The 26843-nt window shown below is 32.6% G+C and overlaps 5 protein-coding genes across 5 annotated transcripts; 3 read left to right on the forward strand and 2 right to left on the reverse strand.

Annotated features, from left to right (window-relative positions):
• Positions 1-286: 286 nt before the first annotated feature.
• Positions 287-3100, reverse strand: PNPase (polyribonucleotide nucleotidyltransferase 1). Its single transcript, XM_015926112.3, has 3 exons — positions 2983-3100; positions 2207-2920; positions 287-2127 (listed from the first exon to the last, which is right to left on the reverse strand). Exons 1-3 carry the CDS (start codon positions 3081-3083, stop codon positions 651-653), a joined length of 2292 nt encoding a protein of 763 aa, XP_015781598.1. The 5' UTR covers positions 3084-3100; the 3' UTR covers positions 287-650.
• A 315-nt stretch (positions 3101-3415) lies between these two features.
• Positions 3416-4025, forward strand: LOC107359607 (uncharacterized). The gene is made up of 2 exons (XM_089267880.1): positions 3416-3603; positions 3728-4025. The coding sequence occupies exons 1-2, from the start codon at positions 3479-3481 to the stop codon at positions 3915-3917; spliced, it is 315 nt and encodes a 104-aa protein (XP_089124006.1). The 5' UTR covers positions 3416-3478; the 3' UTR covers positions 3918-4025.
• On the reverse strand, positions 3966-5623 carry mRpS22 (mitochondrial ribosomal protein S22). Its single transcript, XM_015926114.3, has 5 exons — positions 5191-5623; positions 4949-5113; positions 4747-4890; positions 4314-4649; positions 3966-4255 (listed from the first exon to the last, which is right to left on the reverse strand). The coding sequence occupies exons 1-5, from the start codon at positions 5515-5517 to the stop codon at positions 4142-4144; spliced, it is 1086 nt and encodes a 361-aa protein (XP_015781600.1). The 5' UTR covers positions 5518-5623; the 3' UTR covers positions 3966-4141.
• A 351-nt stretch (positions 5624-5974) lies between these two features.
• Positions 5975-13096, forward strand: LOC107359605 (stromal interaction molecule homolog). The gene is made up of 5 exons (XM_015926113.3): positions 5975-7151; positions 7487-7820; positions 9491-9585; positions 11390-11508; positions 11833-13096. The coding sequence occupies exons 1-5, from the start codon at positions 6087-6089 to the stop codon at positions 12329-12331; spliced, it is 2112 nt and encodes a 703-aa protein (XP_015781599.1). The 5' UTR covers positions 5975-6086; the 3' UTR covers positions 12332-13096.
• Positions 13097-13825: 729 nt separating this feature from the next.
• On the forward strand, positions 13826-26615 carry LOC107359601 (uncharacterized). The gene is made up of 2 exons (XM_015926110.3): positions 13826-15375; positions 23170-26615. The coding sequence occupies exons 1-2, from the start codon at positions 14446-14448 to the stop codon at positions 26140-26142; spliced, it is 3903 nt and encodes a 1300-aa protein (XP_015781596.1). The 5' UTR covers positions 13826-14445; the 3' UTR covers positions 26143-26615.
• Positions 26616-26843: the final 228 nt, after the last annotated feature.

Genomic DNA, 26843 nt, shown 5'->3' on the forward strand with positions numbered 1-26843 from the left:
ATGGCCTTCACCTTAAAGGTATCCATTGTGGTGAATCAGGAACCGCTGCACTAACAAGAGTTGTAAGAGTTAGAACTACGCTTCCATTAAACAAAAAATCACAAGTTTTGGCTGGCTGATTGTGAGTTGAACAATTTGCCAACATTGAAACAACAAGCTTGTGATAAAAAGACCAAGATGTTCAACCATAAGAACTATTCACATTTTATCAACATCATAAACTTCCTTACGATTTGGTTTTCTAGTTTTAATTGTCTTGCAGTAATATTTCACAACGTAATATGCCTTAAAATCTTAAAATCAATTTATATTTGTAAATCAATGTTTGGTTTAAATGTAACAAAGACAATGAATATAATTCTAATAAAGTCTATTTTTCGTCTGTATTGATAAACAAAAATTCGGTACAATAAATTCTAATTGAATGATTAATAAACTAAAATATCCAACCTGCATCGGTTTGTACATCAAAAGAGTAAATTTCTTTTACAAAATAAATTGTTTCCGCATTATATTAATAATATCAACAGTGACTTACGTTGGTTTGCTTTTTTCAAAGGTTTCGGATGGTTTTTATTAGAAATATTTATCTATTGGCACTGAAAAAGGTAAGCGGAAACTAATTTTTCATAGTGAAATAAAAATAAAGGTTAGCTTTGGTCGGTATTTTTTAGGTAGTTACCACCGATTGGATCTAATGCTTGAAGAACACGTCGTGAAAGTCTCATAAAACCAGACGATGGATCGCGACCAAAGTATTTAACTTTAAACTCTGATCCCACTTGTAATCCCATAGCTGATGGATGTTTGATTTGCTTTTGATCTAATTCTCGATTTGGTATAAAAACTGGGTCCATTCCTGGGAAAAGTACAACTTTAACACCAGAATCAATTATATCAACAACTTTAGCAGTATAAATTCCTTTAAATTCAAGATTCTTTTCATAATCATCCATCTCTATAAGTTCACCAATTACTTTTTTGGCAGCAGAGAGCGATCCTTTATCAGGGGCGAATAAAATTAATTTATTTTGATCAGAATCATCCTGGGTCAGTTCAACTCCATAATCAATAGTCAATTTACGCAGAGCTGTTGCACCAAAACCAAATAATCTTGATCGTCGATGAGGAGGAATTTCAACTATTTCTGTTACCGGCCAATTTTCTCTACTTTCCGCATTGGGCTTTGAAATGACATTATTCATAATGGACAAGATCTTCTTTTTAGCTTGATGAGCTTGAGAAAGAGCGTCTTGAACCACACTAATTGGAAGACCAGTTGATAATTTGACATCTAATTGTAAAGCTGTAAAACCTATTTTGTTCCCGGCTATTTTGAAATCCATTTCACCAAAATAGTCTTCAATTCCTAAGATATCTGTTAGAACAACGAACTTCTCTTTAACACTGGCTTTTGATGATTCTGTTTTTTCTTGATCTTCGTTGTAATGCAATAAACCCATAGCTACACCGGCAGTAGCATGCGAAACTGGTACTCCTCCATCCATAAGGGCTAAACTACCAGCACATACACTGGCCATTGATGATGATCCATTGGATTCGAGCACTTCACAGTTAAGCCTTGTTGTGAATGGAAAATCAGATGGCATAGATGGCCGTAGAGCTTTTTCAGCTAACGCTCCATGACCAACTTCCCGTCGTCCAAAAACTCCTACTCTTCCTGTTTCGTTGGTCGCAAATGAAGGGAAATCATAGTGAAGCATAAAGTTCTTCTCTTTTAATCCTCCAGTCATTACAGTAACTGGATCGGCTTTGAATGTTGATTTCAATGAGTCTAATGCTAAAGTACAAAGAACTTGAGTTTGACCTCGTTGGAATATAGCAGATCCATGAAGAGTTTTGTACAAATTGGTTGAACAGCTAATATCCCGTAAATCTGAAAATTTACGGCCATCAATTCTTTTTTCAGTCTCGAGGGTAACTGATTCAATCAAAGATTTCATCATTTTACTATAGGCTATGTTCAGAATCGTAGGATCCTCATCTGGAAAATTTTCTTTCAATTTTTCCATCACATCTTTATACACTTCTTTTAACTCGCTATCTCTGCTCATCTTATCGAGGGTATAGTTAGTTAAAATTTCTTTTGCTCTCACCGAAGCTAACCTGGAAAGATAAAACAAAATCATTAATAAATTATATTTCTTAAATTATAATTGAAAAAAATCACCAAGTTTATACCTACAATTGAGCGGCTTCGATGTGATCTTTTGAAGGCTCGTAATATTTTTCAACTTTTCTTTTTTGGATAGGGAAGTTTTCGGTCAACTTTTTGATACCTTTTATAATCTTTTGATTAGCAGATATCGCAGCCTTTAAAGCTCTTAATAAATCATTGTGTTTTCCAATGCCATTTGCATAGCCCTCTATCATCAGGATCCGTTCAGCTTCATTGCTGCTAACTATCATATTGAAATCATGTTCTTCAATTTCAAAACGAGTAGGATTGATAATTATATCACTATTTTCAGAGAAAGTAACTCTAACGGCTCCTATTGGACCGGTCCAAGGTATATCGGAAAGCGTGAGAGCTGCTGATGCTGCATTGATAGCAGCAACATCAGGATCATTGATACCATCAGATGAAAGAAGATTACAAAACAACTGAGTTTCGTAAAAGTAACCTGCTGGAAATAATGGTCTTATGGATCTATCAATTAGTCTTCCAGTAAGTATTTCTTTCTCTGTTGCTCCAACCTCTCGCCTCAGAAAGTTACTTGGAATTTTACCCACTGAAGAAGCCTTTTGACGATAATCAACTGTCAAAGGTATCATGCTTGATGGTGATGGTTTTGTTTTACTAACTGCAGCAACAAGAACATTTGTTTCACCAATAGTGGCCACAGTAGATCCATCAGAAAATCTGGCCAGACGACCACATTCAATTGACATGCGATTCCTGAAGAGTAAATACAATTATTAACATCTAAAGATAAATTTGAAACAAGGACAATTGCTTACCCATTGGGAAAAGTGATGTCAACAGAATTTGGTAAGTCGCTAAATCTACTCAAATTCCGAAAGTTCAAGTCGAAAAACTTTCTTTGAAATTTAAACAACATCTTTGATTGACTTCATCCATGTGGATAAATGTTTGCCTATGTCACTATGGTAACATAGTACATGCATTTCTTTGACATTGAGAAAGGAAAGCTCATTCAAATTAGAACGGGAATTGAACGAATATATGAGGATATTTTACCTGCAAGCTTTCTTTTATTGGATTTGCATAAAGGAATCACAAGTTTGCTAGTCAGTAATCTTAGCAATCAGTTAAATATTATACTGATGAAATATTTGGCTTAAAACCAGTTCCACAAAAAATGATGAAATGTTTCATCATTAGTATACAGTCCCTTATCTAAATTTGTTTACCTTTTTCATTAAAAGGCATTCAGGTTACCTTTTGTCAGTTTGTTTATTTTGATTGAATTTTTGATCTATTGTTCTAATCAAAATGTCTAAAGACGAACCTCAAATTTTCAACATTGCTAATAAGACTCGACCAACAAGGTGGGACAAGCGTATCTTGACCATGTACAAAGTTTATCCAACTCAACAAGAAATTCCTGATTTTGTATCGTAAGTATTCAAACCAACTCACACGCTTAGCCTCTAAACAAATGTTTAAGAGGTGAATAAATTTATTGGTCACCATTGAGATTTGTCTGGTAACTGAAAATCAATTTGTTTCGTTCTCTTCCAGGCGCAATACGATAACTTTCTATCGCAACAAATTTCGTGTTCATTACTCAATAGCTACAATGGCGCTGATCGGTTTAGCCTTTTTCGGCACTTCCTATGCTGGAAATAGGTTTCTAAAGATTAAAAATGAAAGAGTGCTGCTTGAATATTATGCTCAGCAAAAGGAACTGGAGAATAAAAAGAGTACATAATATTTATGGTTCAAAGTGACAATTTTCTGTAATTGATGCAACAGTAAATTTGTAATTAGATAAAACTATTGTCTTTAATCATTAAATAATTGAATAGAACGTCAAAAATGAGAACCATCCAATTACTATACGAAGCTATTAATACAAAAAAATTTACAAGCAATAAAGTACTACAATATGATCTGATTAGTACAGTACTGCAATTGATTCGATTATCCAAAAATTTATCCATGTCCTGACATCCTGGGTTGATCCTCTCTGGCAGCCATGATTTCTTGGTAAGTTCTAAGAGCAGTTTCGACTAGGTACCTTTCTTTGCATTCCGTCGAAAGATAGATCTGAAATAAAAAAAATATTACTAACCTTTTCAGAAAGACATTAGATGAAAGAACATACCTTAATAATCTCGATATTATTAGCTGCTGAAAAATCGACTGGTTTACGCTTCTCATTAGGATTGATAATGTAGTAAAGTTGAATTAAACTGGCAGCATCATCCAATAATTCTCGTTTTATCATATCTTGCAATAAGGCATCAATTTTTCCTTCAAATGCTAGATGAAACGCCATAGGTCCAAAGTGTCTTGTACTTCGTAAAAGGTTGAATTTTTTGTTGGCATTGATGTGGTCATAAGTTTTTGTAACAATTTCTATGTATCGCGGATCATCTGGTTCAAACTGTATACAAGCTCGATCCAAAACGAACAAATAGTCAAATCTATTTAAAACGGGCTAAGAAAATTTAGAAGAAAATATAATAAAAAATGATAAAATATTAATTTGAGAAATTCAATCTGAGACTTATTAGCTCATTGATTAAAATACAAACCTCCAAATGCTCAGGTTCAAACATCTTCGGAATAGTCACTTGTCTTCCCGGAACTGGAAAATAAGTTTGATTCATTCGATATCTTTCATCCCATCTTGCTCTTCTAAGGATGCCATTGGGCTCTCTAACGGCAATTAATCTGCTCTAAAATGATCAAAGAAAATTGTTAATACTTTAAGATAACAATTTTTCAAAAACTTACTCTATCAGTAAAACCTTGGGATAAATCAGTAATTACTAGATTACAATAGTCGAAATTGCTAAATTCTGGTTCATTAGCCAGAATATAATCTTTATCTTCCCATGGTTCCATCACAGGTGGCATTTGTAAATTTTTTTTACCCTCCTCAAGAGCTCGCTTATGTGTCTAAAAACGAGAAATAACGTTGATTAAAACGAGAAATTTGATGAGTTTAAAATGTAATAACAAAAAGAAAATCTTACAATTTCAAGCTCTTCATCTGTTAGAAATAAATATTTAGGAGGTTTATAACCCGAGACTGGTTTGTTGGAGAAAATTCTTTCTTCATTGTACCCAGTGATCTTTTGTAAAATTCTTTGGACATTCGAGTCTATGAATAAAGTTTCCTTGTTCCGTTTGTTTTTAGAAACGTTAGGTTGTTTAGATAACGATGAATCCGTTGAAAAGTGATTTAGCGATTTACAATTCACCAACCTAGTAAACAATAAGCTGCTTGGTTCAGTTGAAATCAAGTTTCGGAAATTCACAGTCTTCACGAGTGAACCAGTTACAGATCGTAATTTGAACATTTTAAATTAAAACAAATATCGATGAATAAGTAATCTAATCAAACGAGACAAATCAAACAAAACAAAACTCAATTATAAAATGTTTAACCATGCATTTGTTCAACAAATGCTGTTGGTAAGGATACAAGACTCAGCTTATTTTTTCTCAGTCAAAGTCACAGCTCGTTAAGCTAAAGACACCGGCTTTTGTCAATGATTTGATCTCATCTGAATTGATCAACCCAGACTTAAGTTAAACTAATTAGCCTGATAAAATTCAATGAAATTGGAACTAAATAAATCGTAATTAGTTAAATTAAACACAATTACCTTTATCAGCTTAAGCTGTGTCTTAAATCAAGAAGTGAGCTGATTCAAAGGCTGTTTAAAATGGATCTGATACTTCCTTTTGCGATAAAAGATCCGAATCTTGGATTCTCAATCTCCCCTGTTTGTGATTTTTTATTGAATTGAGTTGGAAATCAGAATTGGAAAAGTAGAATTATTTCCCTTACAATGGTTTTTCCTCTTCCTTAGTTTTTTAACCAAAAGTGTTAACTTAAACATTTTTCAGTTTTTTTAATGTGAAGATGAACAAAATACTGATTCTGTTTGGAGTAGGAGTTCTATTTTTGAGTGAATCTCATGGTGAAAACTCCACAAAATCTCAATTTAACTCTTCCAAGGATTTAGATTGGAGGTGCGAGGAATTAGACTTTTGTGACGACAAATCAGGATTTGAAGCCATTAAATGGCTCCATAATCAGTTAGATGACGATGCCAATGGTAATGTCGACATAACCGAGAGTGATGAATTTCTCAGAGATGAGCTTCATTATGAAAATGCAAATGATCGTCATCGTAATTTTCATGGAAATGATAAACACATTTCCGTAGATGAGCTGTGGAAATCATGGAAGATTTCAGAGGTCCATAATTGGACTGTTGATGAAACCTTAGACTGGTTGAGTACATCATTGGAGTTGCCCCAATATGTGGATATATTTTTAAACAATAAAGTTGATGGTACTACACTTCCTAGACTAACAAATCATCAGTTCATCAGTGCTTTAGGGATTAAAGATCCAATTCATCGGCAAAAAATTTCGTTAAAAGCTATGGATGTCGTTCTTTTTGGCCCTCCTAAGATGCACAATTATTTGAAAGATATTATTCTCGTGATAAGTTGTATAATAGCCATCGGCGGTCTTTGGCATGCTGTGATTACCAATCGATATTCTCGTAAGCATTTGCAAAAAATGTTGAAAGACATGGACTCGTTGCAGAAAGCTGAAGAGCAATTACAAGAGCTTCAGAAAAAATTGGATGAAGCCAAAGAAGAACAACGAATCGTCACCATGGAAAAAGCTCATCTACAAGAAATTCTTAATAGTGATAATCGAAGTAATCTTCTACCATTGAGAGAAGGATCTTTAACCAATTTAGGTGACATAAGCCGTGCTCAGGAATTATCTGAAGAGTTAAGAAAGACTAAAGAACAATTAGCCAGAGCAGAGACAGCATTAAAAACTAAGTCATGGGCTCCACCTCATAAACTTCAATTGTGGCTACAATATACTCATGAACTTGAACTCCGTCATTACAATGTCAAGAGACAAACAGCTGAAAGTCAATTACAAGCAGCTAGAGAAGGTGTAAGTATTTTCACATAGCATTTACCTTTTGACAATTCAGTCTTGGCCACTTAACTCCTTTTGAGGTTGAACTAGTCACTTGAACAATCATTTTATTTACATCTCCTAAACATATTTATTGAAAAACATCGATTCTATTTTTACTTTCATAATGTCTTGAAATATTTCATTCTGGTTTTATTGCATGAATCTGTTGCAACTTCAAGTTCAACTGTCTAACGAGTAATTATCATTATTATCCAATTACTAATTGTTAATTTGCATTTTGCATTCGAGAAAAATTACACCTTTGTTAATCCACTCTTTCCTATTCTCATTTATTTTCTTTATCATAGTGTGAGAAACTGAAAAAGAAGCGATCAAGCTTTTTAGGATCTTTCAAAGTTGCTCATGGATCTTCAATAGATGATGTCGATAACCGAATTCATGTGGCTAAAGCAGCACTAGAGGAAGTGACCAGAGATCTTAGAGAACGTCTTCACAGATGGCAACAAATTGAAGAGTTATGTGGCTTTCCTATCGTCGATAATCGTGGTCTCCTTTACATTCAGGCTGAATTATATTCCTGTTACCCAAGTCCAACCAGCCCAACAGAAGGGCCCAGTTTAACCCGAAACAATAGTGACAATGCTATGCAAGAGACTGAAAATGATTATGAATTAACTAAAAGTAAGCATCAACATTTAATAAGATTCCCGTGTGATTGGAGACAACCAATGTTCATCTTGATGCCCTGCCATTATTACAAGATTTTAAAATTTTCTCACAAATTTTGTCAGTGCCTTCAGTTTTGTAAGGGTTGAAGCATGTTCACCAAACTGCATGCCCATCTGCCCAATCATTTCTCAACCCTATTGATCTCACTCACACCTTTGTACCAACCATTTACCAAGAATCGCAAAAAGTATAATGTCAAGTCAACATTTTTGTTTTACTTTACATGACATTTTTATCTGTTGCCCTAAAATCTTGTTGGCATGTAGACCAAGTTTACTGAGCCAACAACCAAGTCACAATCAACGTTCATCTCTTTCCTTTCTTTCTTCTTTTCCCCTTCCATTCTTTCCATTCTTTCCAATTTTCTCAACAACATTATAATATCAACTTATCATGAACATCATCATCACCACCATAATTCCCATCACCTTACAAAAACATCATTGATACTTTAAACCCGTTGCACTACCAAAATGCCTCAAACTTTACACTTTTCTGACATTATGAGCATTAATTGTTAAACCTAAATTGAAAATGTTTTGTTTTTATGTTTTTATCCTCATTAACATTGACAATTGCCAAAATTTTGTTGTTTTTCTCTATTACCTAAATGTATTATCATATTTATTCAGGTTTTTTCATTATTACCCTCAGTTGTCAAGCATCCTTTTCAAGGCTACCTAATAGTGTAATTTTTTTTGTTCACAACAATCTAGTTAATCATTTCCGAGCTACCTTTGATTCTCATTAATACATTTAGGATTGTATTACATGAAACCCCTTTTTTTAGGTTCACCATTGATATATCAATGTCACTACATAATTCACTGATTTACATTAAGCATGAAATAATTGCCATTGAATCAATGAGCAAAAATCCTTTCCAGGGAAAAAATAAAGATGATGGAAATGTAATGAATTGAACACATAAATAAAATAACATCACTTTACTCAAGGGCAATCAATAAAAAAGTCAACAAATTAAATTGTTAATCAATCCTACTAACAAAGTAAACATAATTGTAATGACAGCTTTGATACTAAATTTATTGATCAATCAGTAAGCTCATGGTGAGATCAAAAGTGAATCAAATGATAACAGTTAATCAAAGATGAATTAATGATTTAAAACAATGGTGCCACTTTGTTTCAAATTGCAATTTTCCATTCAACTCTAATTGTATTTAATTTACACTAAACTGAAATACAATTAAATTCAATGGCCAATTCATTTGACCATCAATTATCAATTGAATAATATGAAATACATAATATAATTGAATGAAATTAGTTGATCAATTATTTTGTATTTTGATTTACATTTGCAGTCCTCTTTGTATAATTTTTTTTGCATTCACTTGTTAACAATCAATTTGCTCAGTTAATTAACCATAATCGATCAATTAATGATCTCACAGCAATTAACTTTAATTGCTTCTCCTTTATTCTGTTGATCAATTACTATTAACTGTTCATTTTATGTTTTCATTAATCAAAAATTTAACGCAACTTATAACTGTTGAAATGGTTTGGCTTCAATTTGGTTGTCTTATCGTAAAAATGGAATTGATTTTTTTATTGATGATTTACTAATTTACTTTTCTTCTTCTTTTTCAATTTAGGTTCACAATTAAATCGGAGAAGCTTTAAAGCAGATGTCGCATCTTCGACCTCATTATCGAGCCAAGTAACAACCTTATTGCACCAACGAAATCAAGTTAGGACCAATTTATCAACTGAAAATAACAGCGATTGAAAATATCTCTGAAAGAGGAAAGAATGAGAACAGTTTCAGTTAATTATCTCAAATGTAATCTATTTTTGATAGCATTTAAAGTAAGGTGAAAAGTGATTTACATTTTTCTAGTTTCAATCGCTCAATGGGCTCAATCATATTGAAACAAAAGCAAAACCAAATCCATAACATGGACACTTCCAATTATCAAATAATGTCATCCTAAAATCTCAACACATCAAATCCAGCATCACCACAAATCCGTCCAACATCCCAATTTTACCCACATTTTGTTTTTTAATTTTATTTTGGGTATTTTTTTTCTTATAATTTTTCCATGCAAATTCACAGTGTTTCAATTGATAAACACTCATGACAAGGCTTAATTTACCATCAATCATGGTGACGATTGATAGCTTGAAAATTTCACATTTCAAGTCTGTTTTCACTGTTATGCGTTTTTTTATATTTTTTGTTAAACTATTTCCATGACCTAAAGTATTCCGATAGATTTGTTATTTATTTAAATATCATTGGCTTTTCAATTGATTTCACAGAAATCTGAAAAATGTTCAGTTACTTTAGTTTTTTTTGTCTTCAGATTGTGCTTTGGCTGCCAAATGTTTTCAAGGATAAAAAGACTAACTTGATTACAGTCTAACAGTTATTATACTGAACTATTGATGATTCTCTGATTGTTATCTTAATAAGCTTCAATCATGAAACGGATGCTCAAGAATACATGGTTAGATCTGATCAGTGAAATAGATTCGTTCATTTTTTTCTCTAAACAGTTTTCTATAAATTTTTGCTTTTCCATCATCAACCATTAACCATCTAAAAGCAGATATTTCCGATTTTTCTCAATCTATTTTCAATTTATGATAATCTAACAAAAATATCTCACACAATTAACTTTATTTTCACTCTGATCAAACATTCTAAAAGTTAATTGAATACAAATTGTACCTTAAATTGATCACTATTTGATGACTCAATACAGATTCATTATCTTAATGATTTTTTTCACTCAAACATTTACCAAGCTGAAAATACTTGAAGACTTCAACAAATATACCATTTATCTGTGTTTTATAGGGATAACTATGCAATTAGAGACAATTTAATACCTAAAATGAAGTACGGTTTGAAAATGAACTGTCAAAGTTTGATTAAATGGTGTGATCGAAGATCTTTTATCATGTGTTTCAGTCAGAAAAGCTTTTGGTAATCACAAGATTCAGAGAGACTATTTTGCTGGAAATTTTGTGAGAGGAAACGGAAAAATCTCTGGTTCTTTCTCATCTCATGTATTTTGGGTTCAGTTGAAACATATTTTAATTTAGTTTCTTATTTTTTATTAACGGGCCAAGTTAAACTTGGTAATAAGCTTTTGAATGGAGACAAATTCAAGCGACAATTCAAATCGTTTTGAATGAATTTAGTAGTTCACTGTACATAATGAGAAACAATTGGCCTTATATTCATGAAAGGATAAAAATAGAATGTAAAATTTGGATGTTTACAGCTTATCGACTTGCCAGCATTTTGTGTTAATTATTGCTTCGATTCATTAACGTCTGGATTTTTTGTTGAACTCTTCCAGCTTTATTTATCTATTTTTCATCATTAAATCCATTTTTCTCTTTAACTTAATTATTAATCGATAATTAACTAATTGTTCTTATCTCGATCTGTGGAGATATTTTGAAAGTGTTTCGAGTTTATCTTTTTATTGATTAAAATGATTTTAACTCAATTTTTATCTTTTATTTTTCAATTTCAGACAGCAAATGGTTCAGCTCAAGTAAACGGAGATGAAGCTCATTCATCTGGTGATAGCAATAATGGTGAAGATGAGGAATCGAGACAAATCTCCAGACCGTGTTTCGTTCTTGGTGATTGGTAAATTATCTTTGACTCTAATTGTCCCTAATTTATCGCAATCTTACCTTAACCCTCAATCTTTCAAGTCTAATCCTAATTAGAAGCTAGATGTCAGTTAATCATTTAACAAAACTATTAACTTGATTAGCCTTGATCATTCAATATCATTCCTTTCACAATATCTTATGCAATGATTTCAATGAAATCAATAACTAATATACTTCATTTACGACAATAGGTTAATCAAGGAAAGTTTGCCAATAATAGTTTATATTCATTATATCTGATATCTGATAGCTTTACTTTTTATTAATATTTTGTTTTTTTTCTGGTTCATTACAGCCCAACTATTCCTGAAAATAGTCAATATATGGAGCTATCAAGAGGACGAACTGGACTCGGTGGAGAAAGAAAGAGAAAGGAAAGTGTTTATACCGGCAATCATGATAATCCATTAATGACATCATCAGCCAGCAATGGGCAAATGATTGGTTTATTTTTAAAGCACCGTAACTTCACCAGTTTCAGCAATGAAGATGATTGCCTGGCTAATGGTGATTACAGTTGTAAAATGTTAACACAAACCTCTGATGTTAATGTTGCGGCATCGCCTACAGTTAACCAAAGATGCACCGATCAAGCCGGACTATCAAGTCAAAGTGATCACTCATCTAGTACTAATAATTTGGAGGAAAAGGGTTACTCTTCAGGAAGTGAAACTCCATTAAAAAAGAAGGGATCCAGCAAAGGAATTAAATTTTTCAGCAAACTCAGGAAACGAAAATCTTTACCAGAACGAGAGTTTACATCTTTCATGAGATCAGCTTCAACCACAGATTAATTTTTTGCATTATAAAGTTGTCTATTAATGATCATTGATATTCATCATCATCGGTATCATTATTAATCATCAAACTACCTTTACAATTATCAAAAACCCTTTTATACTTGAACCTTACATTAAACCTTAGCATTCCGATTATTAGTAGATGACTTTATTTTTCCTCAATCAACTTATAATTGATGAAAAATAGTAAACATCTAAACAATTATTGGATTGAGTTTTATTCAATTAAATAATTTTTTGACTAATAACGATAATTGTGCATTTAAAAATCGATGCCCAGTAATGAGATAGATTAAAAGTATCTATATTTAAACAAATTGTAAAAATATATAGTTGAACAAAAACAATGCAATTACATGACAATTATTGGTGATTCCATGTCATCAAATTTTCAACATTTTTCCTTTCCTCCTTTCTTCATATACAATTGTAATTGCCAAAATAATGACGTCTTATCTGTGATACTTGGACAATCACCACTAAATCACTTGATTGTCTTGATAATTTAAAAAAACAATCCTTCTTCGCAACTAAAGTGATCAAAATCAAGCTACAAGCTCATCATTAGCACAAACCATACTGTGGGAATACAAAGCAATACCCAAACTGTTTGATCAATTGATCAACTGTTTATTTTTACCCACATGTATCAATTTTTATCCTTGTAACAGTTGGTTAGCAATTTGATGATTGCTATTGACAAAAATGTACCTTTGTATTGACGCTTTACAAACGGATTAAAATTTCCATTAAACCTTATTTAAAAGAGTTTGCTTATTTTGCCATTTTTTTCACTTAGCACTTCATATTCAATGGTGTTTGAAAGAGTAATTGGATCTACTTAATTATAATTACAAATTAGTAATTAAAATGAAAAAATGATGTTATTAACATGGACAAAAACCTAAAGATTCATGCTATTTTTAGCCTTCTTGCTTCAAGTGAGAAGAGTAAACAATGTTACTTGATTGAATAACACTAAAATAAGTTCACTTAATCAAGATACAATATAATTAATTGAGTAAATCCATCAGTCTCAATGAAAAAAAGGATGCAAGTACTAGAGTAAAGTTGATAGTAAATAAATACGATGAAGATGAAGGTGAAGGTGATGAAAAAAAGGTAGAATGTAGAGCTTTTAAAGATTAAGGTGAAAGGTTTTCAAGTTAATTGAAATAATGTTTGGCTCAGACTCTTTTTGTAAATGTCTTGATCGATTGAGGTAATTAAAGTATTCTTTCTCATCCTGGAAGATAAAATGTCCAGAATTGATGATCACAGGGAAGATGAATGAACAAGATATCATTGAAAGTTTACTTGAAACAAACAGATTCAATAGCAATGACTAGTCTAGTAAACTTGAAGCAATGTTATGCTTTTACGCCGTAAAAGCATAATAGTTGCTAAAATGCTCTATAGATGGCCTTATCAGACTGACTGATTTTTTGACTGTAAATGTTACTCGAAAAATTTCGGAAAAATGAGAATGTTCATGGCTGATGGCAAAATACTGAACAAACTCCTCAGTCTTTCATGTTAACATTTCCTTCCCAGGTTATATTATCATTATCCTCTTCACCATTCCACTGAACAACATTTTTATCAGGTTATTTGAGCTTCCCAGTCCAGAAAAGATTACACCTTCATTTCAGGTGAACCCTTTCGAGTTGTTATTTCTTGAAGGAAACCAATAATTCATCAACAACTCTATTGTTATTTACCTTTATTATTATTTTTTTACGATTGCTATTGTGCTTATATTATTACAGTTATTATTGTTATTTTTGCTATCAACATCTTTAATCATCAATCTTCTGGTTACATTTGTTTCACCTTTTTGCATCAAAATACAACATTATGAATTGCATTTTACAAAATGTGCAATGTTATTGATATAGTTTTATTTTAACGGTGAATCTCATTCGATAATGCAATTGATATTATTTACCAGTGAATTGAAGATAATAAAGGATTATTATGATCAGTTTACTTGAACAATTTTGTTAATCACAAAAGAGGTGAATCAAGTGAATCATCAAACTCAATTTGTTTAGTGTTTTCTTCGCTCTTTAAATCCCTTTTCTTCGTCAACTCTTGACTGTTTCCTAATGTTAAACACCAAAATTGGACTGAATCGGATTGATGGTGAAGTCAACCGAGCCAGTGGCTTTGGAGATGGAGGAATCTCCGTTTATGAAGCTTCATCATTATCCCCATCTAACCCACTCTTCATTAAAACCCGATCAAACTCAGTTCAACACCAAACAATCCCAGAAACAACAACATCAAACCATTCCTCAACACCTTTCTATCAATACTATCCTCAACCTTCATCATCATCTTTTTACTTCCAACCGCAACCCTATTCGGACCAGAAACAATTGAATCACGATAATAACAATTTGGATTCAGAAAGAAAAAAAGACGAAAGAAAATTGTCATTCTCTAAAGAATCCTATACCGATAAGCATGGAATCGATGGTGATAATAATGGTGACAATCAGCATAATGGTGATGATAAACATAATCCCAATTCATCGCCATCCAATGATAGCAAAAATGAGCGAACAGCAATATCCCGTTGTTTAGCATTGGAGCAAGCTTACGTCCACGATGTTTACAGTTCAATTGCTCGTGAATGTGGAGCTTGTTCACCAGTCCGATCACATATCAAAGAATTTCTTTACGATGAATTTGAATTGGGCAGTTTACTTATGGATGTTGGTTGTGGCGATGGTAAATACTTAAACCTTAAATCGGACATATTCACTCTAGGCCTTGAAAAGTGTCCCGATTGGTTCAACAAAAGTAACCAGAATACGATACCTGCCAATGCACTCAACATGTCTGACTTAATGGTGGCCGATGTCATTTATTTACCAGTGAGGGATGAATTTTTTGATGGCGTCCTTTGCTGCGGAGTTTTACATCACATATCAACAACTGACCGCCGTGTCTCGGCTATCAAAGAGATGTGCAGAGTCATCAAAATTGGTGGTAAACTACTGATTACTGTTTGGGCTTTTGAAGGAAGAGAGGTTTGTTTGCCATTTTTGTTACTTTAATTTTCCACTCTTCTGTCATTTTATATGTTTGGATGAAATATCAACCATTCCAAATGACAATTTGATTCAATAATGAAAGTTTATTCAGCTCAACACTTTAATCAAATATGAGTAGACTTTGTTTAACTTTATTGATTCTTACCTTTTCTGGGTTAAACTTGCTGTTAACCTGTCAGAATGGATAAATGTTTTTCTTTTGCTAATTTTTTTAGATGATTGACAATGATTTGCAATTCATTTCTCTGTTTTATTTTATCAAAATCAAACCGAAAGCTCAAAGTGATTCCATTATAAATATTAGGAAAAACATTATTATGATTGATTTTCTTGTTTTTTTATTAAAAAAACTCCGTTTTATCATAATTTAAGTCTTTCACAGCTAAAATAAAACATGGGGCTTATTTTATGGTTCAACATATGCTCAAGTAATCACTTGTTTGGCTGTGATGCAAATGATAATAAAAAGATGCAATTTTCGTGAAAAAAAAGTCAATTTTCCATGAAGTTTCATCTCACAAAGGTTGAAAAAATACAAAATTACTGGGTTTTACTTTACTCAAAATGAATGATACATCATTTATATTTGCACCTTTTACTGAAATATTCATGGCTGGAAAAAACTCAGAACTGAAATGACCAGATAAATCCATAAACCATAATCAAAATCCTCTTTATTCAGTTCTTTTTGTAAGCTTCAGTTTTTTTTCATTTTTACATACCAGAGTTTGACATGATACAAGATTTCTTTAGATTAATCAACAAGTTTTCAATAGAAGCAAATTGAATGGTTTGCTAACCATCAATTAATTGTCAAAATTTGGTCAAAAACATGTTTCAATCAATAGTTACTTTCATTATCCGCAAAGCTAACAAAGAGTTTAGTTTTTAATGCAACTCAATAAGGCTTTATGAGCATTCATAATGAATGTTTCTAGTAAAGGTTTGTTATAATGACATTTTATCAATTGAAAGTCTCCATAGCAAATGAATATCAAATTATTTTTCATATTTTGTTGAAATTCAAATTCCAAGTCAATTGTTCAACCTGTCTATGAATACAAAGCGGATTGAAATGGCAAATTGATTCCATATTTCCTTTACCTTTATAAATCAATAATTTACTGAAGGTATTATCGTACAAGAAGATTGAGTTAAAGTTAATTAACAATCAATCATTTTCAAATTTACTTGAAAACCAATGTAAACCCAAAAAGTAGATGGATACTTGAATTGCTCCTGCTTGTGGCTCAGTTCATCACTAACTGTTAATGATGAAGTTCAATAAGAATCTATTTAGACTAATTAAAAGTAGATTAACTTCACTAATTATCTGTAAAAGTATTTTTTCACTCTTCTGTTTGCTTGGTTGTTTATTCCAACTTGTCCATCTAACCCGAATTTACCTAAAATTTGAAGTAATCACTGAAATAGTAATCTCATTGCCTCAAAGGCTGGTTTTACCAGATATTTGTATGTGCATTGAAATTGTTCAATTTGTCAACTTGACCAAATTAAATGAACTTTATCCCGCTTTGGCTCAACAAATGATTAAATATGATCGCTCTGAAAACAACGCAACAGTCACTGATATTTATGGTGTCAATGCTTCAGTTATAAATCATTATGTGCTTTACAACTTACGAATCAATGAAACATACAACCTTCTCTATCCAGACAGTCATCTGATCAACTCATGGGAAATCGGATCACGATCAATTGTAAATCAATCTGTATTGGAATCTCAGGGTTGTCGGATGAGAGGACGTTTTAAAGACTTTGGCTATTGTATTACAATTGGCTGTCCACAATCCAATCATCAAGCTTTTGGTGAGTTTGATTATCTTCGGTCTCAAATTGGCCGTCCCATGTTTGCCATCTACCTGAACCGTCAGGCCATTAATCACATCCCCAACATGTATGTTGCTCTAATCAAAAACACGGCCCTTCCACGAGGAAACACCATTAAATTTGAAACCTTAAAGTTAAACGCATCCCGCAAGTATCCCATTAGTTATCACATTTTTAGATCCAATCTACTTCCACCTCCGTATTCAACCCAGTGTGAAGACTATGCAAGTGACCGGTTTGATACAATGGAACACGCTCGAGAACTTTGTCTCACCAATGCCACCCTCAAACGGTACAATATACCCTTTCCCAAAGTGTTGGCCTCACCAGATTGGGGTTACTATAATGGCTACCGATTAATGTTTGATGCAATAACAAATCAAACCCTCCAAACGGAGCTTGACTCGATCGTCCTTGGCTGCATCAACATAACTTATCAACCTCATTGTCATGATACTTATTATATAACCACAACCACCGATTCAGAATACATTTCAAGTTCAAATTCACAAGTAGAACTTCGAAAGCCAGTTGAACCTTACATCACGACTACCTGTCAACCTAAACAATCCCTTCCTGAGTTTTTCATCTATGCTGGTTCAGTTCTTGGTACTTGGTTTGGATTCAATTTTGCCTATTCAATCCCAAGTCTAATTGACTTGTGTTACCATAAAATATACAAAAAAATTGCTCCTCAACGTTCGGGTTCAAGTTCTAGATCACACTCTGGTTCACCCTTTTATTTAGATCCTGGTTATAATTTGGATTCAAGTAAACGTTTTGATGGACACAAAAAATGGGCTAAAAGTATCAACCCAAACTCCAAAGGTTACTATGGAAGTCCTGGTTCAACAAAAATTAGGTTAAGACATCAACCTGGTAAAGAATCATTTAGTCATGGAAATGCTAAACAACAGATTGATCTTTGGCCAGGTTTTTATGATTGTTATTTGCTTCGTAAATATCGTCCTAAAAGTTTGGGTTGTTAAATCAATCTGGTAAATAAATCACCAGATTTTGATCTTATTACCTGAATATGTTGACATTTAATTAGCCTATTATAATTTACTTTGTAATAAGCTTTTCAATGTGTACCGTCAATGATAGTCCATGTAAAATGAATAATATTTAGGTATAAACCAGAAAAACAGAATCAAATTGTTTTCTGTTTACTCTTTTATTTATATTAATATTTCAAATCAATGTGGATTGTTTGGAAGCAATGTTATTGTTAGTTAATTACCTTGTTTACTTGTGGGAATCGGTAAATTATTAATGATAAAATCAAGGTTTACCTTACGTCTAATGAGGTAAAATTAACAGATTTGTCTTCTAATTAGACTGTAAGGAAATCTGATTACAATAATTCCCATTATATTTAAACCCAGTTCAATGATTGACTTACAAAGAATAATTTATAATCATAAAATTAATACGATTTGATTAATTTAAAATGCAAACTCTGATCACAAATACTCCCTGAGTTGATTATTTCAATCAAAACCATTTTCAACTCATTTGCATCACAAAACTCATCACCAACAATACAAATTAATTTGATTTATTCAGTATAAAATAACCTTTAAAAACCTAATAGTAAATCAATTGTGAACTAATTTAATCGCTAGAAAACCAGACAAATTTCAAATCCTAACTTTCGACTTGAAACTATCTGGTATTAATCCGGTTAACCTTTTGATTCGTTTACAACGATCGATTAACTGATCGTTAAAACTGAATGGCACACTTAAAATAATGGCTAGATTTCAATTAAATTTAATTGTCAGCTTATGTTTACAGTCAGAGGCAATCAAACTCCTTCAATGCTGATTCCGATCATTATTTACCAGACAAACATAAACTTCTTGAAAATATCCAGTGTAAACCTTTCTAATCCTTGTTGACCAAGTCTGATCTGTTTAAACCATTGGATCAAATTGTTTCAACTGTAATTTACTTTCCTAAACAATCATCAAATGTATTTCCAACAAATTGGTCAAATCGGTTTGTCATTCAAAGTGAAAATCCGCAAATTTAAATTGTTACAACAATTTGAATAGTCATTTGCGTTAAACTGTTCAATTTAAAACTGGAATAGCTTTTTAAAAGAGATTTACAGATCAAATTCAACTTTAAACACATAATATTGTAAATCATTGGAGATGAGTTTACGATGTAAATGCGATTGTAATTACAATTAGTTGATTTACATAATCATTTTGAATCTCTGCTTAAAATTGGATATTAAATTGTAAATAAACTGGAGGATAGTAATCGATAGCGTAATTGTTTCACTAACTTCACACTCTATTTACAGACGATTATTGGATTTGTATTCAAATTGACATTATTTTTGTTTACAATCCCTTTGAAGGTTAATTGTTACACTTTAACAAATTGTTAACCATTTTGGTTAATGGTTAATAGAATAATTTATAAAGCAAAGAATGGAAACAATTTATAAATTATAAATGATCAACTTTTCCGTTAATAACTGTGATAATGGTTAAAATTATTTGAAATGTTCGTGATAATTTTGTTTGAATAGTCGATTCAATTGTAAATTTTGGATTACAATGAAATCGATTAGACTTTTAGATTTAATTTAGTTGAATAGCATTTGAAATGTAATTACAGAATTGATTGGACTCTGTTTATTTAGTTGTGAAAAAAGGTTTAACAATTGAAATTCAGAATGATTAATTGTTTCATTCAATTACTTAGGTAATTCATAACAAGACAGATCATTTGATAATCAATCAAATTGTAAACTTATTTGCATGGGAAACCTTTTTCACCATTAAAGTTTAATAAATATCTTTTGTACCTTCATTGAGCAAATATAGCAAGGGTTATGGTTTCAATTTGATTGACCATTCAGGGCCATTTGTGTTTTTCATATGAATTTCAATGTTAGCCTCAATATTGATTTCGGTATTGTTTCTGGTCAAAATTAGCTTAAATTGACTGAAACGATTCGTTATAATGAAGGAAGATATTGACCAAATAAGTTAATGCATTAGACATTCATGTTGGACAGAAAATTGAATCAACATTGTTTTCAATCTAATTCAGAATAGTAATCAAAGGAAGTAATATTTTGTCAAACTCAATTGTAAATAATTATTGATTCAAGTTTAACCAGAGGATAATGTCAGAATGAATAGAAAGAATTGCCTGTTCTCAGATCACTATCACTAATGTGAAATAAAATGCTGATTCCAAAATATACATTGAAGCTTCTTAGGAGAATAAATCATGCAATGGAAATTTCCTTCTAGTATGACAATCTAATTGCATTGAAATTGCTTCAAAATTCGAAGCAGGTACAAGTTGTAACCGAATAACTTTTAAACAAACCCTAAGAGTAATCTAAATAGTTGGTTGCTACTTGAAAGATTCAATTCTCTCAATTATAACATTTGTGCACAAATTGACACAAATTGGACAAGTACTGCGAGAAAAATGGGCAAAAACGGGTGAAAATTAATTTCTCGCAAATTTAGATTCTGTCAGTTTGTAGAGTCATAAAAACTGAATCCATTTGTGAAATTAAAAAGTTTCTCTGAGCCACAGTTAGCGAGAAAATCGAGGTCGAATTTGAAACTTTGATCGCCATTTGCTCAGCTATGGAAGCAGATTTGTTCATGTAACTCATTTTGCGGGTGTAACTTTCCATGGCTAAAGGGTTGATGCACTTATTCTCAGAAACAGAACTTTCTTTTTCAGTAAAACCGATAAGTTCGATTTCGACTTAAACCGAGCGTATTCTATGATCGTAATAGTTAGCGAGCTAAAACTTATTTTTTGTGCATAAAATTTGTTGGTTAATATCATGGATTGCATACTTTTAAAAATTGATCAGTAGTTCTCTTGATTTTGGCCATTAAACTTGTAACTTTGAGCCTCGATATTTCGATAATGCCATCACCTACAGTCAGCATTCCTTCACCAATCATTAGATTTTATTATGAGCTATAAGATAATATAACTGAATACTGAATAAAATTTGATTTGTTCATTTAATGATCAATATCCTTCTAGCTCAAAAGATTTGTGTTTGAATAATCATTTACCTTTATTAACAAAGTATTGAATCTGGCAACACAACTAAAACGATGCTATAACTTTTTCTGTAGGATCTTGTACAATACAATATTTCGACTTATTATATTCTATGATAAAATCTAATATTTGATCAAAAAATGATGACTGTAGAGAAAACCATCTTCGTGATATTAAGGTTCAAAGTTTTTAGGCCGAAGGCCAAAATTAAGAGAACAGGTGATAAATTTAAAAAAGTATTTAATCCATGATTTGTGATCATCCTTAATCCAACAATTTTTGAAAGCAAATAATAAGTTCCAGCTCGCTAAATCATACGGTCACAGAAAACGATCGATTTAACTCAAAATTAAACTTGATCTGTTTTACAAACACGGAAAACGTTATTTCATAAAATAAGACCACTTTCTGGTTAAGCATCAAAAGAAGTACTATTAAAATGAGTTTCATGAAAAGATCTGCTTTCACAATTGCACAAAAAGCGATCGAAGTTTCAAATTTGACCTCGATTTTCTCGGAAACTGGTCATCGGAGGTAGTATTTAATACAACCAATAAGCTTAGTTTTCATGTCCCTGCAAACCCTCTTTAGTCTTAACTCTTAACTCAAATGTTCGAGCCATTAGCAGCAGTTTTTGCATTTCATTTGCAAATAAAACCAGAAAAATGGTTTATTTACCAAGAAATGGGTTTAGATGTGTTTTGTTTGTTAAATAAGCTGTTTCTCGTTCATTTCAACCCAAATATCGTAACTCAAATGCGCTTAAGGAAAGTTATCAAGTTAATATTGGCCATATTGTCTTAGTAATTAGTTAAGGATTATGCTGGTGAAAGAATGCTGACTGTAGGTGATGCCATTATCGAAATATCGAGGCTCAAAGTTACAAGTTTAATGGCCAAAATCAAGAGAACTAATGGTCAATTTTTAAAAGTATGCAATCCATGATATTAACCAACAAATTTTATGCACAAAAAATAAGTTTTAGCTCGCTAACTATTACGATTATAGAATGCGATCGGTTTAAATCGAAATCGAACTTATCGGTTTTACTGAAAAAGAAAAGTTAGATTTCTGAAAATAAGTGCATCAACTCGTTAGCCATGAAAAGTTACGCCAGCAAAATGAAACACATGAACAAATCTGCTTCCATAGCTGAGCAAATGGCGATCAAAGTTGCAAATTCGACCTCGATTTTCTCGCTAACTGTGGGTCAGAGAAACTTTTGAATTGCACAAATGGATTCAGTTTTTATGACCCTACAAACTGACAGAATCTAAATTTGCGAGAAATCAATTTTTACCCGTTTTTGCCAACTTGTGTCAAGTTATACCAATTCGTGCACAAATGTGATAATTGTGTCTTTTTAGCAAAACCTATCAAGTTGAAAGAAATATTGCCATAATATGTACTTTTCTTGTGCTGTGTACAAGGTTCAACCTAATGAACAGCGCTTTTGCGAATAAAAAGTCAGAGTATTTTCTGCTTATTTATCATGCTCTTCAATACAAACCCAAAAGAATCCAAAAAATCTCATCACCTGAAGCACTTCCCTTGTGAGATAAAAATATATAAATTGATATTCTTTGAATATAATAGCTTTGTTAGCAGTAAATTGGTTTTCCAGCCTGGATTAGTTTTCTAGTTTTCTCGTCTTAAAATGATTACATTGGTAACACTATTGTTGAAAAATTTGTTGATCAAACAATATATTTATAATAGTTTTCAGTAAATACTCTTTTCTATTATTTGTTGGATTAATTTTACCAGAGAGTCTATTTATCTCATGTTTGTACCTTTAGTTATACACTGAATAATTTATTCTCTATTTTTGTTTTCTTTTTTTCTATTATTCAGTTGGAATCCCAAGATGTTTTGATTAAGTGGAACTCTTCTAAACGTAATCGAAGCCGTTATGGTAATACTGGTGATCAATCGAGTGATGAATCAACATCAAGCTGTTCAACAAGCAGCACAACCACAACCAATTATGTTAACCGGAAAGCAGCCTATGAATCCTGTAATTCACCAACCTCCCAATTTGGTACTTGTTATTCATTTGTACGTAAAGCCTTACAAAGGTTTAGCTTATCATCAAACACATTTTATCATTCACCTCGACGCACATCTAAATCATCGACTAACCGAGATACCACATCAACATCAGGATTTGCAACTCTTGAAGATATGCCCATTGAATTGAGAAACATTGAGAGAAACCAGAATGATCCATTTTCATCTGATTCGCCTGAATTAAACCATGATTCGAGTAAAAATAAAAATGGTTCCAATCCAAATGGACTATCCAAAGGTGTTCCTTTTCTTGGTCAACGAGCGGCTTCATTGTTCCATCTCAGCTTTTCTCATAATAATCAAACCCATTCAACTCATGGACCATTGAGTGCCTCAGCATCTGTATCAACCTCTGTCCCAGGAATGAAAATGGAACCAACTCAATCTACTTATCCCCATGCAATAGATAACTTTGGCCCTTCTACAGCCCCAGTTTCCCGACAAAACAGTATAACATCACTGGTTGGAAATAGTCGAGGAGTTCGTCGCGATTCACTTTTTAATCTTATTCGTAATTCAATTACAAAACCAATTCGCAAAACAGTTGGACCCAAAAATGAATCAGATGATTCCTCACCCATCAACTCTGCCTCTCAATCCCCATATCATAAACTAAAAAATAAACCCTCCAAGGAAAAGTCATCAACTGGACTTCGATTAAATGGTTTCCTTTCTCAACATCGTTTCAGTCTTCCAGTTAATTTAAGAAGACCATCCAACCGTAGACCAGTGCAATCAGAAGCCAATAATAAATCAAGCAATAACAATATCAATGAAGATGATAATCTACAGGAGAATGAATTGCGAGATCATTTATTATCGAGCCAAGAGTCAACAGAAGTTTCATCTGAATTGCTTGATAATCTTAAAGATTCGGTTGATCAGTCTGTTAATGATGAAATACTGGATAAATCTAAAGTTCTAGCGGGATGTAGCCTTGATGAATCAATTGTTGCTGGAGTTGAAGACAATGATGAAGATAGGGATGGTGATGATGAAGGAGAAGATGTTGCTGAGGTTGATGATAAAAGGTCTACAGTTGAAGGTGAAGGTGAAAAGGAAGATATGCTGCTAATGATTCGTTCATCTGTTGCAGCATCCATTGCTGGTGGACCAAGCAAACGAAAACGTGAACTTTGGGGTAAAATAATGCAAAAATCATTGTCTTCCGATTCATTAGAATCTAAATATTCCAAACAATCTCGTCAACAATCAACTGGCACTGAAACTGGTACCATAACAACTACCACGACCAACACTACAACAAATACTACAACAAACACAACCTCAGGTACATCAAATTCAGCCTCAACATCGGAAAGCTCATCTAAACTCGTTGCCTACTATTCAATGCCTGAGTTGCGTCTTCTTTCATGGTCCTCTTGTGATGAAGAGGATGGACTAGATGAAACTGGACTTTTAAGGAATCGGATCAACCGTAATAAGCCCCGTTTATCGGAAATTCATCCAATAACCTTTCTAAATTCATTAGGAATTAACAGAAGAGAATCAAAAGGATCAGTTATCCGAAATGATTCACAAGACACTCAAAACGCACTGGAAGATACATTTGACCATTCAATCCTCGAAATGGCAACAATTAGCTGCACTTCTTCTGGTAGTGGCGGTGGCAGTGGCGGAGGCTGTGGCACTGAATCTCATCCTACTGCTTCATTAATCCCTCCAGTTTACCCTCCACCCATGATACCAGTTACTCTGGTAAATAAATCTTCATTTGAAGAGGCTTCATCGAACTCCCGTCCACCATCATCATCCTCAGCTCGATCAACACCATTGAAAGAGCGTCTTCAGTTGAACCTTCCCAGTTCATCAGCGCGTTCACCCTCTGAATGTTCATCAATTGAAGGCTACTATTATGATAAAAGCGAGAAAGATGGTAAAACAGTTCGCTCTCTATCAGTTGAATACAAGCCAGCAATATGTTCCTCATACCGACAAGGGTTGAGACGTTTCTCTGCTTCACCTTCGCTTTTAGTGTCCAAACCATTCTTTCAACTGGCTCCACATACTTCTGGTCATGAAACTCATCCAAGTGTAGATTCAGAGGAATCATTTGTCACCATAATTCCTGCTGGAAGATCATGCAGGACTGGTAGTGGAACAATTGAAGCATCACTTGGAGATGAAGTTGACAGTTTCATGGATGATGTGATACTTGACATTGATGCCACCTCATTGGGATCAACGGAAGATGATGAAGCTCTTTGTGAACAATTAACTCGACCATTGGCAACAGTCGATGCCGTCGGTATTTTGGGCAGAGCATCAGTTCAAAGGACTAGTTCATTAGGGCCAAGATCACCAGGAATAATCAACTCAAGTGGCACCAATAGTCTAGCCAATATCAGTGGAGTTTCACCTTGCCCAGTTGAACTACCTACCGTTGATGTTGGTGGATTAGGTGGAGGTGTTGGTGTTGTTGAATCCGATGATGCCACAAGTGCCTCAACTGCCACAACTAAATCATTGACATCACTTGGGTCCAGTCCAAAAGCTATCGATGATGATATTGATGAAATTGTTGATCCATCTGATGAAATTCGTTCCAATGATTCAGCTTCAACCCCTTCTCCGCCCGCAAATCTTCATCGTTACTTTCATCTGTTTAAATGTGGTGAACTAGAAGAGGTGATTGAACAAAATGTTGAAAATCTTCATGTGGTTAAATCATATTATAGTGAACACGCAACTTCTTGGTGTGTTGTGGCTGAAAAAGTTCGTGTTTGGACCATTTAAAATGGACCAATCATCAAACTTAAATCAACGTGAAAAAGCTATTTATATTGATGCCAATAAATCTCTTTTTTGTTATTGTTTAATGTAATATTGTAATATTATGGTTCAATGTGCAACACGATATTATTTCAAAGCCAATCGTCATTTACATCATCGAAATTATTATCATTTATATTTCTTCAACAATAATTGACATTATAAATGGCAATTGAAACAATATCATTATGGTTAAAACTATTATCATTAATTCATGTTTCAATGTTAATAAGCAAAAAGATGAGCTTTGTTGTTAATTTATCCAATCTTTCGAGTATTAAATATGTAATACGTTAAATAAGCAATTTGTTTATACACTAATATAGTATCATTAAATATTGATATATTAATATCTATGTAATATCCAGACTACATTTTGTTCCGTGCAATTAAATGTAAACATTTATTACATTAATAAATATTTAAGAAATGATCAATATATGCCAATCTATACCAAATTAATGTCCAAATTAGTCCAAGTGATTAAGTTGATCAATCTACAAGAAACATACATTTCTGAACTGTCAATATACAATTTTCAAAACAGTAAAAGGTTTCATTGATTCTCGCTTTTATGTTTAATTTCATTACTAATTTTTACGTATACAAGTAATTAATAATTTATGTGGACTTTTTTCCAATCAGTCTTGATTATCAAGTGACTT

Source organism: Tetranychus urticae, chromosome 2 (genome assembly GCF_039701765.1).
Source record: "Tetranychus urticae isolate SD_2017Ah chromosome 2, NJAU_TeUrti_SD_1.0, whole genome shotgun sequence".
NCBI classification, from domain to species: Eukaryota; Metazoa; Arthropoda; class Arachnida; order Trombidiformes; family Tetranychidae; genus Tetranychus; species Tetranychus urticae.

Bases quoted from the DNA above. Each gene is read 5' to 3' on its own strand.
- LOC107359605 (XM_015926113.3), top strand. From the start codon at position 6,087: ATGAACAAAATACTGATTCTGTTTGGAGTAGGAGTTCTATTTTTGAGT. The intron at 7,821-9,490 runs GTAAGCATCAAC...TTTTCAATTTAG, and splicing joins TGATTATGAATTAACTAAAA to GTTCACAATTAAATCGGAGA. The intron at 11,509-11,832 runs GTAAATTATCTT...GGTTCATTACAG, and splicing joins TGTTTCGTTCTTGGTGATTG to CCCAACTATTCCTGAAAATA.
- mRpS22 (XM_015926114.3), bottom strand. From the start codon at position 5,517: ATGTTCAAATTACGATCTGTAACTGGTTCACTCGTGAAGACTGTGAAT. The intron at 4,891-4,948 runs GTAAGTTTTTGA...TGATCATTTTAG, and splicing joins CCCAAGGTTTTACTGATAGA to AGCAGATTAATTGCCGTTAG. The intron at 4,256-4,313 runs GTATGTTCTTTC...TTTTTATTTCAG, and splicing joins ATAATATCGAGATTATTAAG to ATCTATCTTTCGACGGAATG.
- LOC107359601 (XM_015926110.3), top strand. From the start codon at position 14,446: ATGTTAAACACCAAAATTGGACTGAATCGGATTGATGGTGAAGTCAAC. The intron at 15,376-23,169 runs GTTTGTTTGCCA...TCTATTATTCAG, and splicing joins GGGCTTTTGAAGGAAGAGAG to TTGGAATCCCAAGATGTTTT.
- LOC107359607 (XM_089267880.1), top strand. From the start codon at position 3,479: ATGTCTAAAGACGAACCTCAAATTTTCAACATTGCTAATAAGACTCGA. The intron at 3,604-3,727 runs GTAAGTATTCAA...GTTCTCTTCCAG, and splicing joins GAAATTCCTGATTTTGTATC to GCGCAATACGATAACTTTCT.
- PNPase (XM_015926112.3), bottom strand. From the start codon at position 3,083: ATGTTGTTTAAATTTCAAAGAAAGTTTTTCGACTTGAACTTTCGGAAT. The intron at 2,921-2,982 runs GTAAGCAATTGT...TTTACTCTTCAG, and splicing joins GACATCACTTTTCCCAATGG to GAATCGCATGTCAATTGAAT. The intron at 2,128-2,206 runs GTAGGTATAAAC...TTATCTTTCCAG, and splicing joins CACATCGAAGCCGCTCAATT to GTTAGCTTCGGTGAGAGCAA.